Source organism: Coenobita brevimanus, chromosome 110, assembly GCF_032717465.1.
Source record: "Coenobita brevimanus isolate Jiangsu-jjx chromosome 110, ASM3271746v2, whole genome shotgun sequence".
In the NCBI taxonomy this organism is placed as follows: Eukaryota; Metazoa; Arthropoda; class Malacostraca; order Decapoda; family Coenobitidae; genus Coenobita; species Coenobita brevimanus.
The window spans coordinates 23,654,408-23,669,560 of NC_137063.1; the positions used below are offsets into that span (position 1 = coordinate 23,654,408).

A 15,153-nucleotide genomic window follows, 5' to 3' on the forward strand; every position below is an offset into this window, starting at 1 on the left:
GGGAGGCAAGAGGCTCAAATCATAGGCAGTTACAAGTACACCAGACACGTGAGGCAGTCAGGCGTGGACTGAAGAATGTGGGGCAGAGAGCAGTGTTGCCATACCCAAACAACGAAATTATGCTAGGGCAGTGAAAAAATTATGCTAGATTGAGCAAATTTGTTCCAAGTAAAAAATGAATTATGCTAACTTGAAGCTAAATAATAAAATTCTATACATATTCATGCTACATATTAATTATGTATTGTTTACTATGAAAATATTAAAATGAACCTACAGTACATACAGTAAGAGGGTAAATATCGGTTTTCTGCCCATACTGCTTTTTCCCACGAAACTTACGTTTTTCTGATGGATTTTGATGTGATTCATTCGATTTTGAGCATCATTTCCGTCGGAAATAACCAGATTTTGAGATATGACCCCCCCATCCCCCTGCAATAATGTGGGATCTTTGGGGAATCGGGGGTTATAGGGAGGGGGGGAAACACAGAAAATGGTCATTTCCAACTGAAATGAAGCTGAAAATCGAATGAATCATACCAAAATCCATCAGAAAAACCTAGGTTTCATGGGTAAAGTACAAAGCTCAAACTTATCCTAACCTAACCGAACCAAACCGAACCTAACCTAAAACCTAACCTAACCTAATCCAACCTAACCTAACCTAATCCAACCCAACCAAGCCCAAACTGAAAGTAACCAACTATTCAAACATCTTACCTTATTCGTCTCTCTCTCTCTCTCTCTCTCTCTCTCTCTCTCTGATTTGTAGCTTTTATAAAATTATTCCAAAAATATTCCATTCCATTCTTTATTATGCTAGAATGATTCTAAAACTTCTGATATGCTAAAAAATATTCCAGACTCGAAAATTTGATCAAAATTATGCTAAAAGAATAAAATTATGCTAGATATGGTAACACTGGCAGAGGGGCCGCGGGAAAGGGACGGAGGGTGGCTTGAGTTTACCGCGCTACAATTGGAAGCTGCGGGAATTTCAAATTTTTTGTTTTCTGTATATTCAAGGATATTTTAGTTGAACTTATTAATGCTAAGAAAATCCGCGAGAGGGCAAAACCGTAGACAAAAAATCCGCAAAAAATGCGGGATTACTGCATTAGCATCCGTTCCATCTCAATCAACAGTCCTGATCTTTGCTTTGTAATCACAGTTGATTGCATGGGAGTTGCACCTTTAATGTGAGTCAAGATACGTTCCTTGTCTTTGAGGATTGTAGCTATGGTAGTACGGCTCATCCCTAGCGCACGCCCGATTGCTGATGCCTTTTCTCCTTTCTCATTACGCTTAATAATATCGACTTTTTCACGTAATGTGATGGTCTTGCGTTTCTTGGAGTCGTTATGGTCACCAGAAGCTGTCTCTTAGGCATCATGGAATCAGGATGGCGAAAAACACAAGAAAATGACGGTATCACTGTATCAGGCGGTGGTAGCAGTGAGACTGAGAGCGATTGTTGGTAGTCAAGCATGAGGCGGGAAAACTCCAGAGACATCTTGCGGTACAGAGCAACACTTTAAAACCCGCGCTTTACGTATTTTTTTCTTTATTTTCTTATATTTTAAAATTTCCTCTCACGGACCGACTGTCGTAACCTTGAATTGACGTAAGTCGATACTGACGTAACCCGGGACCTTACTGTATATATATATATATATATATATATATATATAATATGAGATAGGTAGATAGATGAATATTGATATACAGGACATCCTCGATATAAAAAACTAATTGGTACCAGACTCTTGACGTTATTAAAAACACCATGCTGTTCAGTAATTTTCCCGGTGTCTTGGTTTTTACACAACAAAGATCGTTAAGTATTGAGCGTGTTCAGCTGTACAGTCATACACCGTAACATCTAAGTCTAAATAGCTTTTTTTTCTCAATAAGTGCTCTATATATGGCTCCTCTCATGATGTTGGTCATCCAGAAACTGATGCGGCATTCTGTGGGATGCAGAGGAGTGTGGGTGTGTGTAGGGATGCCATGCTGGTCAGTGTTTCTCACTCGTCCATTCTTTTACTGAACAAAAATTTGTTAAATGAACATAACGTTCAGCCAGCTCAGTGTGGTCGTCAAAACTGAAATTTGTTAAAAGAGGGTTCTGTATAACGAGAGTTTACTGCATAATAAAGCGCGCATGGCACACATTGTCCCCTAACACTAGCTGCAGAAGTGTGTGTGGGAGTTTGAGGAGCTACAGCAGACCAACTGACACTACAATTAACACACAAAAACCAGGATTGCATGGGATGACAATGCTTATGGTAGCAGATCAAAGTTTCTTCAGAGAGAGGGGAAGGGGGTAGAGTGAGAAGGATGCTAAGTGCATGTGTGTGACGGTCATGCTCAGTGGCCATGTTGGCACAAGCCATCATGTGGGAGTTTTAAATGTCAGAAGTTGTGAGAGGAGGTTGAGTCGGTAATTTTGCCACCTTCCCTCATATTTTTAAATACTCTAAATAAATTTTGTCAGGGTTGACTTTTCTGCTTAAAATGTGTATCGTGCGAAAAGATCCCACATAAAGTGTTGGTTCATTGTACTCTATGTCTGATTCAGTACTGAAGGATTTTTAAGTAACAAAATTATAAAAATGAATTGATTTGAAGGAAGACTGTATGTAAAACTAGCTTAATTCTTTGGGATGTTCAATGTTAGGTAATGCAGCATTAACTGAGGAGTATAAGTACATACATTATTCATCATAATATACAGTATTAAGACATTTGCTGTGGATGTTTATGAATATTAAAAGTTTTCATTTTTGTTGTTACACAACAGTAAAACTTCACTATAGGGGACTAATTGGGGCCCAAACCATTCTGAAAATAGCGAAATTCTGATAAAAGCGACATCGGGACTTACTTGTGTTAACCCGGACTTTTTGTGACACATCAGACATTAGTCCAGATTACACTACTTCTGTTTTTCATTAGCATTCGCGCTTCATTACTTGTTATCCAACCCATATTGAGCAGTCTAAATCCTCAAGATCCTGACCCACTCCAATGCCCATCATCAAGGTCATGACAACCACCTAGTGCCCATCATCAAGGTCATGAAAACCACTCAATGCCTGTCATCAAGATCATGACAATCGCCCATTGCCCATCCAGTGCCCATCATCAAGGTCATGACAACCTACCCAAACATCCTCAACCATCCCCCTGCCCAAGCTGGACTGAGGTCAGGCAGTCTGAACCGCTTCTGGCTTTATCGGACTTTTCCCAATATACTGTATAAGAATCTAGTCTGGTAGGCTTCTCAAGTCCGATAAAGCTAAGTCCGGTATATTGAAGTCCCTTATAACGAGGTTTTACTGTATGTTAAAAGTAGACTGTATGAAAAGTTATTCTTCACGATGCAGACGTTAAGAATAATGGGCAAAAATAGTGAATAAACATAGAGAGCTGAAAAGCGAATGACAAACGAGGCGTCTAGAACCAAAGGGGCATCGGCGTCAAAATGTACTTTTGGGTTATGACACTTTACAGTTGTGTTTATGGCAACATCATAACCAGAAAGCAATAAACAAACCTTTTATACATCAAAATGATCATCGGCACCTATGCTCTACATGCAAAAAAAAAAAAAAAAAAAAAAAATTAATAACCGTAATCACAAAATATGCAGGAAACCAAACCCCCAATTTATAAGTGGGCATAATAACATATTGTAGGGATTTAAAAACAGCAGAAAAACCATCAACGAATGTATTAATGTACAAAACTTCATTAACCGAAGATTCCAGTTCACTTAATGTTAATAAACAAATAATTATTACTGTAATTTCACGTTTTTGACAACTAAAACTGAAATCAATGCAGTTATTAATTATCCTCTACCATAATAGATTGAAATAATAACTCGGAAAAAAAATAGTGTAGTGCTTAAGTAAATTGAGAAGGGGCAGTGGGGGGTTAAATGGTGGGGTTGTCATCTAGGAGATTGACATCCAACTCTGCTTCCTCAATGCCACGCCCCCTCCCGCTGTCTCCCCTCACCACTCTCTTTTCCTTTTCCTTTCTACCTTTTTCCACTTCTCCACACACTTCTAATGCTTACGAGAGGTTATAGGCACCACCTCCTCACTGTAACTATGTGATGAACTCAGCTTGTCATCCCCCCTTCAACCCCAATAACAACAGCTCATCTTGTCACCAATAATCCACGATAAATGGGGTAAAAATCCAATACGTAATAATTATACATCTCAGTGAACACAGGAGGGAAGCCTCACCAGCACACCAGGCGGGCCACACGCTTGCTGATTGGCTGCTCTGGGGGAGTGGCAGAGAGTGAGAATGCTGATTGGTTTGGGCTGTGTGGCTTAGATGCCTGCCTGCTCTGATTTGCTTAGCTGGCAGCATGGACAAAACCACGTGACTTTGAGCCCTTCTACCACTGTCCAGAAGGCCAAATCTTGTATGGTAACCAGTGCTGTCACTGAGAAGAGGGTTAAGCCTGTTGTCTTCCCTACCTAACTCAAAACCAGTATATTGGCAGGGATGCCCCTGTGGCTCTAGATGCCTCAAATAAGGTTGAGTTCTTTTTTCCACTACTAAACAGTTACTTAGTTTTACCTTTATGAGCACTGAGTCCGAAAATAAGAGTTGATTAATTTCTCTGTTATATTAACTCATTCCCTCTCCATATATCTTTGTTCATCTTGTAATTTCATTATCTTTTATCTTTGTTAGCTCCTGCATTCTTCTTTGATTTTTATCTATCTTTGATTTTTCCATTTACAATATTAATACTGCAGTTTCCTTCATTACTCAGGTAATTTTATATTACTGCCATCCTTCTCTTTTCCACAATCTCTTTCATCTTAGCCCTAGCATCCTAACCTGTTTTCCCTCATTTGCTTGGGATAGAGAGATCCATAACAGGGCTCTTCAATGTCATTGAAAACCTGAGTTAGTGGAGAAGGAGGTTTCAGGTATAGAATTCCATCCTCCACTGCCATAGGAGATAGAGCTGCTGCTGCTTTTTTTTTTTTTTTTTTTTTTTTTTTTAAATGCTAGGAAGAAGGAACCAAAGGCTACAAGCCTGCAAAAAATGTTCCTTCCAAGAGAAAAACAAAATACTAGAGAGAGCCAACTCCAAGTTCCAATAATTTCGAGATGCCGGGACACACTGCATTTGAAAGACTGGAGATCATAGCTGGCAGGAAATACAGACAGAGGTAGACAGTTCCAGAGTTGACCTGTTGCATAAACGAAGGACTGGGTGTAACGGTTAACTCTTGCATTAGAGAGCTGGACAGAAAAGGGATGAGAGTTTGCTGCTAGACGGGTGCTACGCGCCCATCGTAGAGGTGGAGGAATGCAAGCAGACAGTTCAGAGGAACAGTGACAATTGATGTAGTGACAGAAAGGAGATAAAGATGCAACAGTGCGGCAAAGAGACAGAGGTTGAAGGGAGTCAGTAAGAAGAGGAGAGTTTTAATGAGACGAAAAGTCTTTGACTCCACCCTATTGAGAAGAGCTGTATGTGGGGAACCTTCCTACACATAAGAGTTGTACTCTACACAGTGGCGGATAAAACCCATGTATAGAGTCAACAATTGTGCAGGGGTAAAGAAGGCACGGAGTCAGCTTAGCACTCCTAATCTCTTGGAAGCAGATTTTACAAGAGATGTAATATGATCTTTCCAAGATAAGTTCCGAGTGAATGAAATCCCAAGCATGTTTAAGGATGATGCAGGATTAAGCCGAATATTATTAACCCCTCCGTGGCCGAAGGCCCGGAATTTTCTGTGCACGCCAGGCCGACGCCGGGGCCATTTTTTGAAGTTTCGAAAATTGATTTTTTTTCTTGCCATATTGAAGAGAAAGTTCAGATGCACCTAACAGTACAAATCCCAGCTTCCTAGACACATTTGATGGCTTGCAATGGAGCGCGGAAGTTGCAGAAATATTGGCAACCGATATCGCCGCCCAGGGGCGCTGCCTCAGCGCAACTGGGCAGGTGCCTCACCCCCCCCCACCCCCACCCCCACCCCACCCCCAAAAGGAAAAAAAAACTACGACGAATGGTGCTGAAATGTTGTGCATATATGAGGTATGATGATATTGAATGATTTCAGTACATAATCTGTTAGGAATGGCTGGAAAAAAATTATGAATATTTTTTCACCATTTTGATATAAAATATGTTTATGGTAATTTCGAGTTGTTTTTTACGTTATCGTTGTGCCCATGCTTGGAAAAGGGAGCGAAAGAGATGAATTTTTGGTCCTAAATGAGAAAACTGCACATCCTCCAAGATTAGACTCTGCCACAGGAGAATGAAGTGGAGGGTCAGATCTGATTAGCAATGCGGAAGTTGAGTAGCAACTTCGAGCTCCCACACCACGAGCATGGCTAAAAATAGAATCGTAATGCAGTTTCAGAAGTCTAATTATTACGAATACAGATACAAAGTAGAAATAAATAAGTTTACAGACGGGGGAAAATGTATTTTTTCTGTAATAACATGTTCATCTTTCTTTATCATTTTACCTTGTTATATTCGCAATACATATTGCTGTCTCGTAAACAGGGTGGTTGTGTGTATTTTGCAAGGGAGGAAAAAAATTGTATTTTCTGTCTGGGTGGAGATAATGGGTGTAACTATGTGTTTTTAGGCATGGCCACGAGCAAAAAAATCATACATCCACTCGTCATGACAGCAGGTGGTGAACTGACAGATGATATGTGAGAGGGTGAAGTCAAGGTCAGAGTCATGTCCCAGATTTTCGTTCACTTCCCGAAGGTTTTCACAGTTTTGTACAAGTTGCAGTGCATCAAATGATCCAAACCATTACAGCAAACCTGAGCAAATAGGTAAAGATACTGAGACAAAAATGTGTTTCTCACTTATTATCATGTCTTTTTTGTATGTGCATGTATTACTTCATAATCGTAAACAGGTGGTTGTGTGTGTTTTGCAAGAGAGGACAAAGATGATATGTTCTGCCTGGGTCGAGATAATGGGTGTAGTTGTGCTTGTTTAGGCATGGCTAGTAGTGAAAAAATCGAAAATCCACTCATCACAGCAGCAGGCTTTGAACTGCTTGATGAGGTGTATGTGAGTGTAGTGTAGGTCAGTGTGAAGACATTCAGAATGTTCGTTCACTTCCCAAAAATTTTTGCAGTTTTTTATAGGCCGCGCTCAAATGACGCCTGCGGCCATTGATCGGCTAAATGTCATTCAACGCCGGCGGCCACGGAGGGGTTAAACATTAGTGAGTACACCTGTGGAAGATTTTGTCAGGTTGATAGGTGTAAGAACTGAGTCTTTGATGCATTAAAAACAAGATTATTTTTACCCCAGTCCGAGATATGAGCCAAGTCACACATTAGGTGTGCCATAGCCTCATCCCTTGTTTGTTGAAGTAACTGCTGAGATGGACGTTCCAGGAACCGAATGGAAAGGTGAAGTGTGGAATCATCAGCGTACGAATGGATAGGGTTAGTTGTACAGCTTAGAAGATCATTGATGAATAAAAAGAAGAGAGTTGGTGATAGGACAAAGCCATGAGGAACGCCACTGTTGATAGATATAGGGGAAGAATGATGGCCGTCTACAACAGCGGCTATAGAACGACCAGAAAGGAAGCTATAGATGAAGGCACAGATAGAAGGAGAGAAACCGTAAGAGGCAGTTTGGAAATTAAAGATTTATGCCAGACTCGATCGAAAGCCTTTGAGATGTCAAGTGCAATGGCAAAGCTTTCACCAAATTCTTGAAAGGAGGATGACCAGGAGTCTGAAAGGCAGGTGAGAAGATTGCAAGTGGAGCGTCCTTGAAGGAACCCGTACTGACGATCAGAAAGAAGGTTGTGATAGGAAAGATGCTTTAAAATTTTTCTATTAAGAACTGACTTGAAAACTTTTGAGATACAGGATGTTACAGCAATTGGACGATAGTTAGAGGCTGGGAATGGTCACCCTTCTTTGGGACTGGCTGAATGAGAACAAACTTCCAGCAAGAAGGAAAGGTACAAGTTGATAGACAAAGGTGAAAGAGTTTGCCTAGGCAGGGTGTAAGCACAGTTCTTGAGAACAACAGGAGGGACTCCATCAGGCCCATATGCCTTGTTAGTATTGAGGCTAGTGATGGCAGAAAATACATCAGCTGAAGAAATTTTAATGTCAGCCATGAGGAAGTCGGAGGGGGGAAGTGATGGAGGAACAGCACCGGAATCATGTAAGGTGGAATTGGAGGAGAAAGTCTGAGTGAAGAGATCTGCTTTATCAGTAGAAGAAATAATTATGGAACCATTAGAGTAGAAAAGAGGAAGGAAGGATGATGAGGTAAAGTTGTTAGAAAGGTTTTTGGCAAGGTGCCAGAAGGAGCGGGAAGAATTTGAGTTGGAGAGTTGAGAGCATTTAATACAGGTAAAGATATTTTTAGCAGAACGAAGAACAGACTTGTAACACAAGTGCTGGACTGTGGGGTCACTGCATCCCCTTGCCAATCTGTTGCATATCTATTTAATTTTGTGGTACCTTGGGAAAAACAAGAAAGAATTGCAAGTACTCCTCAACTTACATAATTAATTGGTTCCTGCAGCTTTCTTGCAGTGAGAAAGCTTGGGATCGAGGAGTGGCTGGTTAGGGAGGTTACGGTCATGTATGTAGTTGCTCGCATCCAGGTAAGGGTGAATGGAGGTGTGAGATGTTTTTTTCATGAATGTTGGTGTGCACCAGGGGTCAGTTTTGGGCCCCTTGTTGTTTATTGTGGTACCTGAAGCCCTCTCAGGTGACTTCAGAAATGGACTCCCACAGGAGATGTTGTATGCTGATGATTTGGTGTTGATTGCAGAGAATGAAAGGGAGGCAGAGGAAAGGTTTAGGAAATGGAGAGATGGTATGGGACACAAAGAGTTGAGAGTAATTGCAGATAACACAAAAGTGATAGTATCTAGGACTGGTGGCAGTACTGTCAGAGAAGAGGGAGAGTGGCCATGTGCGATTTGCCACAAGGGCGTGGGAAGTATTTCCATCTTGTGCAGCGTCTGTAATAAGTGGGTGCATAATTGATGTAGTGGTATTAGAGGTAGACTGCAAGATAATGCTGATTTAATGTGTGCTGTGGGTCAGGGAATTCATGTGGAGATTGTCAGGCGTGAAAGGATTGAGCTTGCTGGTGAGTCTCGTGAGTGTGTGGAAGAGTTTTGTTATTTGGGAGACAAGGTATGTGGTGGAGGTGGGAGGAAGGAGTGGTTGGAAAAAGCTCAGGGAGCTGTTGCCTCTCCTGACATTGAGAGGGCCCTCCCTTCATGCTAAGGGATCTTTGTATGAGATGTGTGTTAGGAGTGTAATTCTGTATGGCAGTGAGACCTGGGCAGTAAAGAAGGAAGATATTCGCTTGCTTAATCGTACAGAAATGGCAGTCATTAGGTGGATGTGCAATGCGTCCCTGAGTGAAGGCCTGGGGGGTTTACGATGGGAGAGTTGAGAAGTAGGATGGGAATTGAGTGTATTGGTGTTGTGATGAGGAGAGGTAGCTTGAGATGGTTTGGGCATGTGGAGAGGATGGAGGATGATAATTGGATGCAGAAACTGAGATGTGTTAATCTTAGCAGTAGGGTAGCAATAGGTAGACCGAGAAAGACCTGGGACAAGGTCATTCAGTGTGACCTCATGGATAAGGGACTAAAAAGGGAAGCCACCAGAGATTGAGCAGCATGGAGAGCCACCATTAGGTGACCAAGGACGACGCATGCAAGTGTGTTGGAGCCTTCAGAAACGAATCAGAGTCCATCAGACTAAACACACGTTTCACCACGCTTTCTCTCTCCTCTTTCGACTCAGTGATGTCCACTTTCGTTTCCACCATTATAATGTGTAGTTGTTTGTTGCTGCTGCTCACCATTACCACTACTCTTCCATTTTTGAGACTTGCTGTGGGTCAAAATAGCAAAAAACACAAATGTGTTCCTCCTGCGACAAAAATAACCGCACGTGTAATGGCAAAACAAACTGAGAGGCAGGATGTGCACAGATGCCACCTGGTGCCTGATTTACAAAGGAGGATTTGGCAAGCATTTTAAATAGGTAGAATGTTGTACGCAGTCTCATATTCTTATCACTGAAAGTAGTTTTTATATAGCTGAATAATTTATGTAAGCAGAGGAGTACTGCACTTGTACTAACCATGTAGTATTCTTTGTGTGTTGCATAAGCTTATGCATATGAAGAGGGCTAAATTAATTAACTGGAACTCTTTCCCCCACCTCTTTTGTTGTTATATTGTCACATAGTTGTAGCTTTCTGATATGAAGTACAGTATTAGTGTTATTAACAACCTGTCTCTTATAGTATAGGATTTAGAGAAATAAAACTGTGGGCTTTCTTTCTGTGCTGTTTGGTACTCATTGAAAACTGCAGTGGATCTCTCCACCCCATTTAAATGGAGGCATTTGGCATGCTGTAATGGTATTGATTATTATACTTTCAAATTTGCCGCCTTTGTTCCTTGTTCCTATTATTTTTTCACATACAGTACTCTTTGATAGCCATTACCATAGGTATGTGCATCCTTAAACACTGTGAGAAAAAAATACTGCAGAATTGTACCAACTTGATTTTCAGATAGTTTTGTGTTTTGGAATATGATTTCATGAATATTCTTTGCTGTTATGTTTACAGTGCAGTACTGTACTGTAATATGCTTGAACCTATTTAGACCTCTTCAGTCAAGTTCAGTGTACTGTAAGTTTATGAATGGTGTTTTATCATTCAGTTAGGTCCAGTCTAGAATGTTTTGGCTTTTATTACCATGTATGATAGAATTGTTATTGCTATTATAGTAATTGTTTGAGTGTTTTATTCCTATTACAGTTTTTGTATTTGTTTGTGTGGTTACTGTTAATTTTTGGTTTTGAGGCAGTGCAGCACTGTAGCATCCTCAGTGCTCTCCTCATGCTAGTGTTTACTTTAGCATGATGCAGCATTGTGCACCACCCTCTGTAGAGACTTGCCTTCACCAGCTCACATACTGTGCTCAGAACTGGGACAGTTACTAAGTTGGGACTGATGCATTAATAAATCTTTGTGTGTTACAGTATTTATATTTACTGGAAGGCAGCAGTACCTGCTGCTGACATTCAGTTTTGTATATGAATTTAGGACCTTAAAAGTTTGACAGGACAGTAACTGGAATATAATCAGAGTAATCATATTTACCACTGGTAAGCAGACTTGCAATTATTAATGAAAGCTTCTTCTAAGATAGGTTGTTTACAAAAATATGATGTACTGTTGCAGCCAGCATTCCTTCCTACCCTGATATCTTGAACCCATGATTATAGCAGTGTTACACATATTCCATTACTTTATCCAGTAATGGTTGGTAGCAGCTGCTATGCAGTCATACTATCTCAGTATTATGGTCTGAGATCGTGTGTTACCTTGCCATAGTCAGAGGTTAAGGAGAGCTGGGTGGGAAGGAATACTTGAGTGCAATAGTACAAAATAATATATTAGCTTTCAAATCAGCACCACAGTGCTTGATGCTGTATGTGCATTACAGTACTGGTATACATAGTGTATATATGAGAACAACACACCTGTATTTTGCCTTTAGTTATTGAAATGTATTTTATTTTTTGTAGCACTGCAGCTGACATGTAGCATTATGATTACCTAAGTTTGAGCACAGTGATGAGAGTATGGAGACAGTGAGAGCCTTGTGCCACTGCCACTTGCATAGCTTAGTCTCAATTTGCCTTCCTCTCCCACCACTCCAGCCTGACCAGCAAGAGGGTGTGGTCACCAATCAGCCAGGCCCTTCAGCAAAAAAAGTGAGTACAGTTTTCGCTTAACATCTTACTCTGTATTTACATGCACGTACTTGTGTTCTAGCAATTTTTTATAGACTAGACCTCTGCAAGTTTTTTGTTGTGTTATGAAATTGAATTCTAATTCAGATCTAGCTGTTAGCTACAGGTAGCTTTCATGACATTGTTTATTCATATACCTTTCATTTATTGAATGATGTACAGGATAGATGTTTTCTTTATTTTATTTATTTATTATTCAGGGGATCCCTGAAGATCCCCTGTGTAACATGGATGATGACTAAAAGCTGATGTCTTGACTTCCGGATTCAGGTCATGTTTGTGTAAGGCAGGCTGCGGAGCTTGTGTGGAATGAAAAGGGTGTGAAGGAATAATATAAAAGATAGGGATAGTGAAATAGCTTAAGGAAGGAATAAAATATGGCCTAATGCAAAATATTGTGAGTGATAAGGGTGAATTGGAAGTTTGTGATAAATACAGTATCTTACCTACTGTATTTGGTCAGATGTATGCATTCATTGATTATGAGTGAGGACTTTGAGTCTCTTGTCAGGTAGTGGCATTTTCTCACATATGAGGAGCCCGACCGTAACGCTTTTGAGAAACTTATATCTTAGCAACTGCAGGGCCAATCACTGCGTGGTTTGGACCATCTGATAGCCCAATTCTTTAAGATTTGTTTTTGACAGGTTTCATCACACCCAGGTGGTGTATGTGGCACATGACTCATGCCAAGTGCAGCATGTAAAAAATCTTCAGAAGAAGGCCACAGGCCAGACAGTTTGTCGTAAAAGCATGAAACTTGGTAGGTAGATAGCCATCAATATACTCTAGGCATCCTCGGGACATAAGGCGACATTGCAATACTTTCAGATTTAAATGGCCTTACCAACAAAGGCTTTTTACTGGTAGAGTATCGAAAGTGCCATTGTTGTTGAGTAACCCTGGTTTGTCTGGCTATGCAGACCCATCAGTCTCAGGCAAGCAACTGCCCTGGCAGGGCCATCCAATGCAGTAAGCTGATGCTCTGATGCAGACAGTGTCTTGCCACAGTCAGCCATGGGGAGGAGTTTGGAGGTGTTGTTCCTGGGTGGATACTGCATTTGCATCTCTCCACCCAGTTACAGGGGCACTATAGGAGGCTTCACATCACCCTGTTATATGGCTATTAGCCAGTGTTGTAACTTGTTTCCTGCATTACAGGAAGCATTTAGGCTTCTCTGTGCAGAGCCACATGAAATGCAAAAAAAGAGTAATAATTGACAGGAAGTAGGAAGTGAGGAGTGAGACACGGAAAAAGAACTATAAATGTGAAAGAACAAGTAGGCAACACTACATTGTAAATGGATGATGGTTACCTCCACCAATTACCTGGCTGGAGCCGTAACGTACGATAATGCCTCTGGTACTTTAAGAGTACATGGCTATCAACTTCTAAGTTTGAGATGGTAAAGCTGGCTTTGGTCATTACATATGACAGCTTTGTGAATGAGAAGGATTGGTTTGGGGAACAGTTGGGCTGAATGATCATTTTGTTTCATTTAGATTTTGAAGGCTCCAACATTCTTGCATGTGTCTGCCTTGGTCACCTAATGGAGACTCTCTATGTTGCTCAGTCTCTTGCAGCTTCCCTATTTAGTCCCTTAACCCTGAGGTCACATTCAGTGACCTCGTCCCAAGTCTTTTTCGGTCTACCTCTTGCAGCCTTACCCCTTACATTAACACTTCTCACTTTCTGCACCCAATAATCGTGATAGATCTAATAATGAATTAATTACATTTTATGATAGATATTCTTGGTACAAAGCATGGTGCAAGCCCTGTCTGCTCACCATCCACTCACTCAATGTAGTGCTGCTATTGGGTGCCTGCCCTTTCCTTTCTTCCTTCCTTCTTTCCTTCCTTCCTCTTCTGTCTTTTTTTCCATAATTCTTTCCTCTTCCTACTGTCTATGGATGACTGCACTGAATGACAAGCCAGATAGTTTTCTGTACACCAGGAAACCAACGCTGGGTGGTAACCATGTATCCAAATTATGGAATTTGGTGGTTTAGTGGGTAATTAAGGCACTTCAATCGGATTGAGCCAGTGCAAGTTTATATCCAAGGGGTGGTTGGGGTTTATTGCTTGCTCAGTGCCACTCACAGATGATTGAGGCCGGTCACTCTAATCTTAAATGTCAGGACCAGCTTGCCAAGCCCAGGGCTTCTTATGCTCCTCATGGGTCAACACTGGATTAGATGATGAATGAAGGAATGAATAGAATACATACATTTATATACATACATACATTTATATACATACATACAGATAGATATATATATATATATATATATGTATGTATGTATATGTGCAGTAATCCTATAAAGTCCCGAACACCCCAAGTCCCGGACGTTTGGGCCCCAGGTCTTTGGACACACACACACACACACACACACACACACACACACACACACACACACACACACACACACACCGCTCACTGGTGCAGTGGTAACGCTCTCACTTGCCAACTGGTGGACGGGAGTTCGCGCCTCGCTCAGGTTGCGAAAAGTTTCACTGACGAAGTGGGTGGTTACTGTCCCCCTTGAGCAAGGGGACGGGTGTGTGCGTGTGTGAAGGTCACAGCCTTGCCCTTAGATCGGACTATATGAGCTCTCAGCTCCCTTCCGGGAGGGTAAAAGCTGACCATCACGACCATCAAGTGATCGTGACCGACCCGGTGAATTACACACACACCGAGAGAGAGCAGACGCACGTCGACACCACTCTATACCTGGCCAACTTGGCCAGCGGCATTACCTAAATAAGTATCCTTATATGAGTCAAGCTCTGTACAAGGTTAGACTAAATGGTGTTCTAATATAAAAAAGAAGAAGTTTTAAATAAGACTTGTTCAAACAGAAAAGTAAACAAGCAGCGCAAGAATGCGCACAATCAGCTGAGCGTTGTTTAGTCTACAATCTGCCCCAGGGAATGTAAGTACTATATGCGCTTATAGTACTGCAAAATGACCACATACTTTAGTAATGCAAATTTGGAAAAGAAAAGGGATAAAGGTAGAAAGCAGGATGATGATTTCTACCAAGAACTGGTTGAAATGGAGACTCACAACAAACTGGTTGAACGAGTGCACAGGTTAGAGACGGCTTTTCAGAATGAGATTGATGAAATTAAGAAACAGGTGCACTTGCAAAAGGAAGAAATAGAAAAATTAGGAAAGGAAGTCAACAAGAAAGACACAACCATAGATGAGCTAACAGTTGAAGTGGGTACACTTAGGAGGAAAATTAGTGAAATTGCAAGTACAGTAGTCAACCACAAGAGTATT

At 41.1% G+C, this 15,153-nt stretch overlaps 1 protein-coding gene across 1 annotated transcript in view; it reads left to right on the forward strand.

Moving 5' to 3' along the window:
- The window catches only part of LOC145417510 (dnaJ homolog subfamily C member 5-like), a 259,223-nt gene extending 246,676 nt beyond the window's left edge, over window positions 1-12,547 (forward strand). Inside the window, exons 5-6 of the mRNA XM_080286219.1 lie at window positions 11,772-11,825; window positions 12,512-12,547. Coding sequence (XP_080142345.1) covers window positions 11,772-11,825; window positions 12,512-12,547 — 90 coding nt within the window. The remainder of the gene's footprint in view (window positions 1-11,771; window positions 11,826-12,511) is intronic.
- Window positions 12,548-15,153: the final 2,606 nt, after the last annotated feature.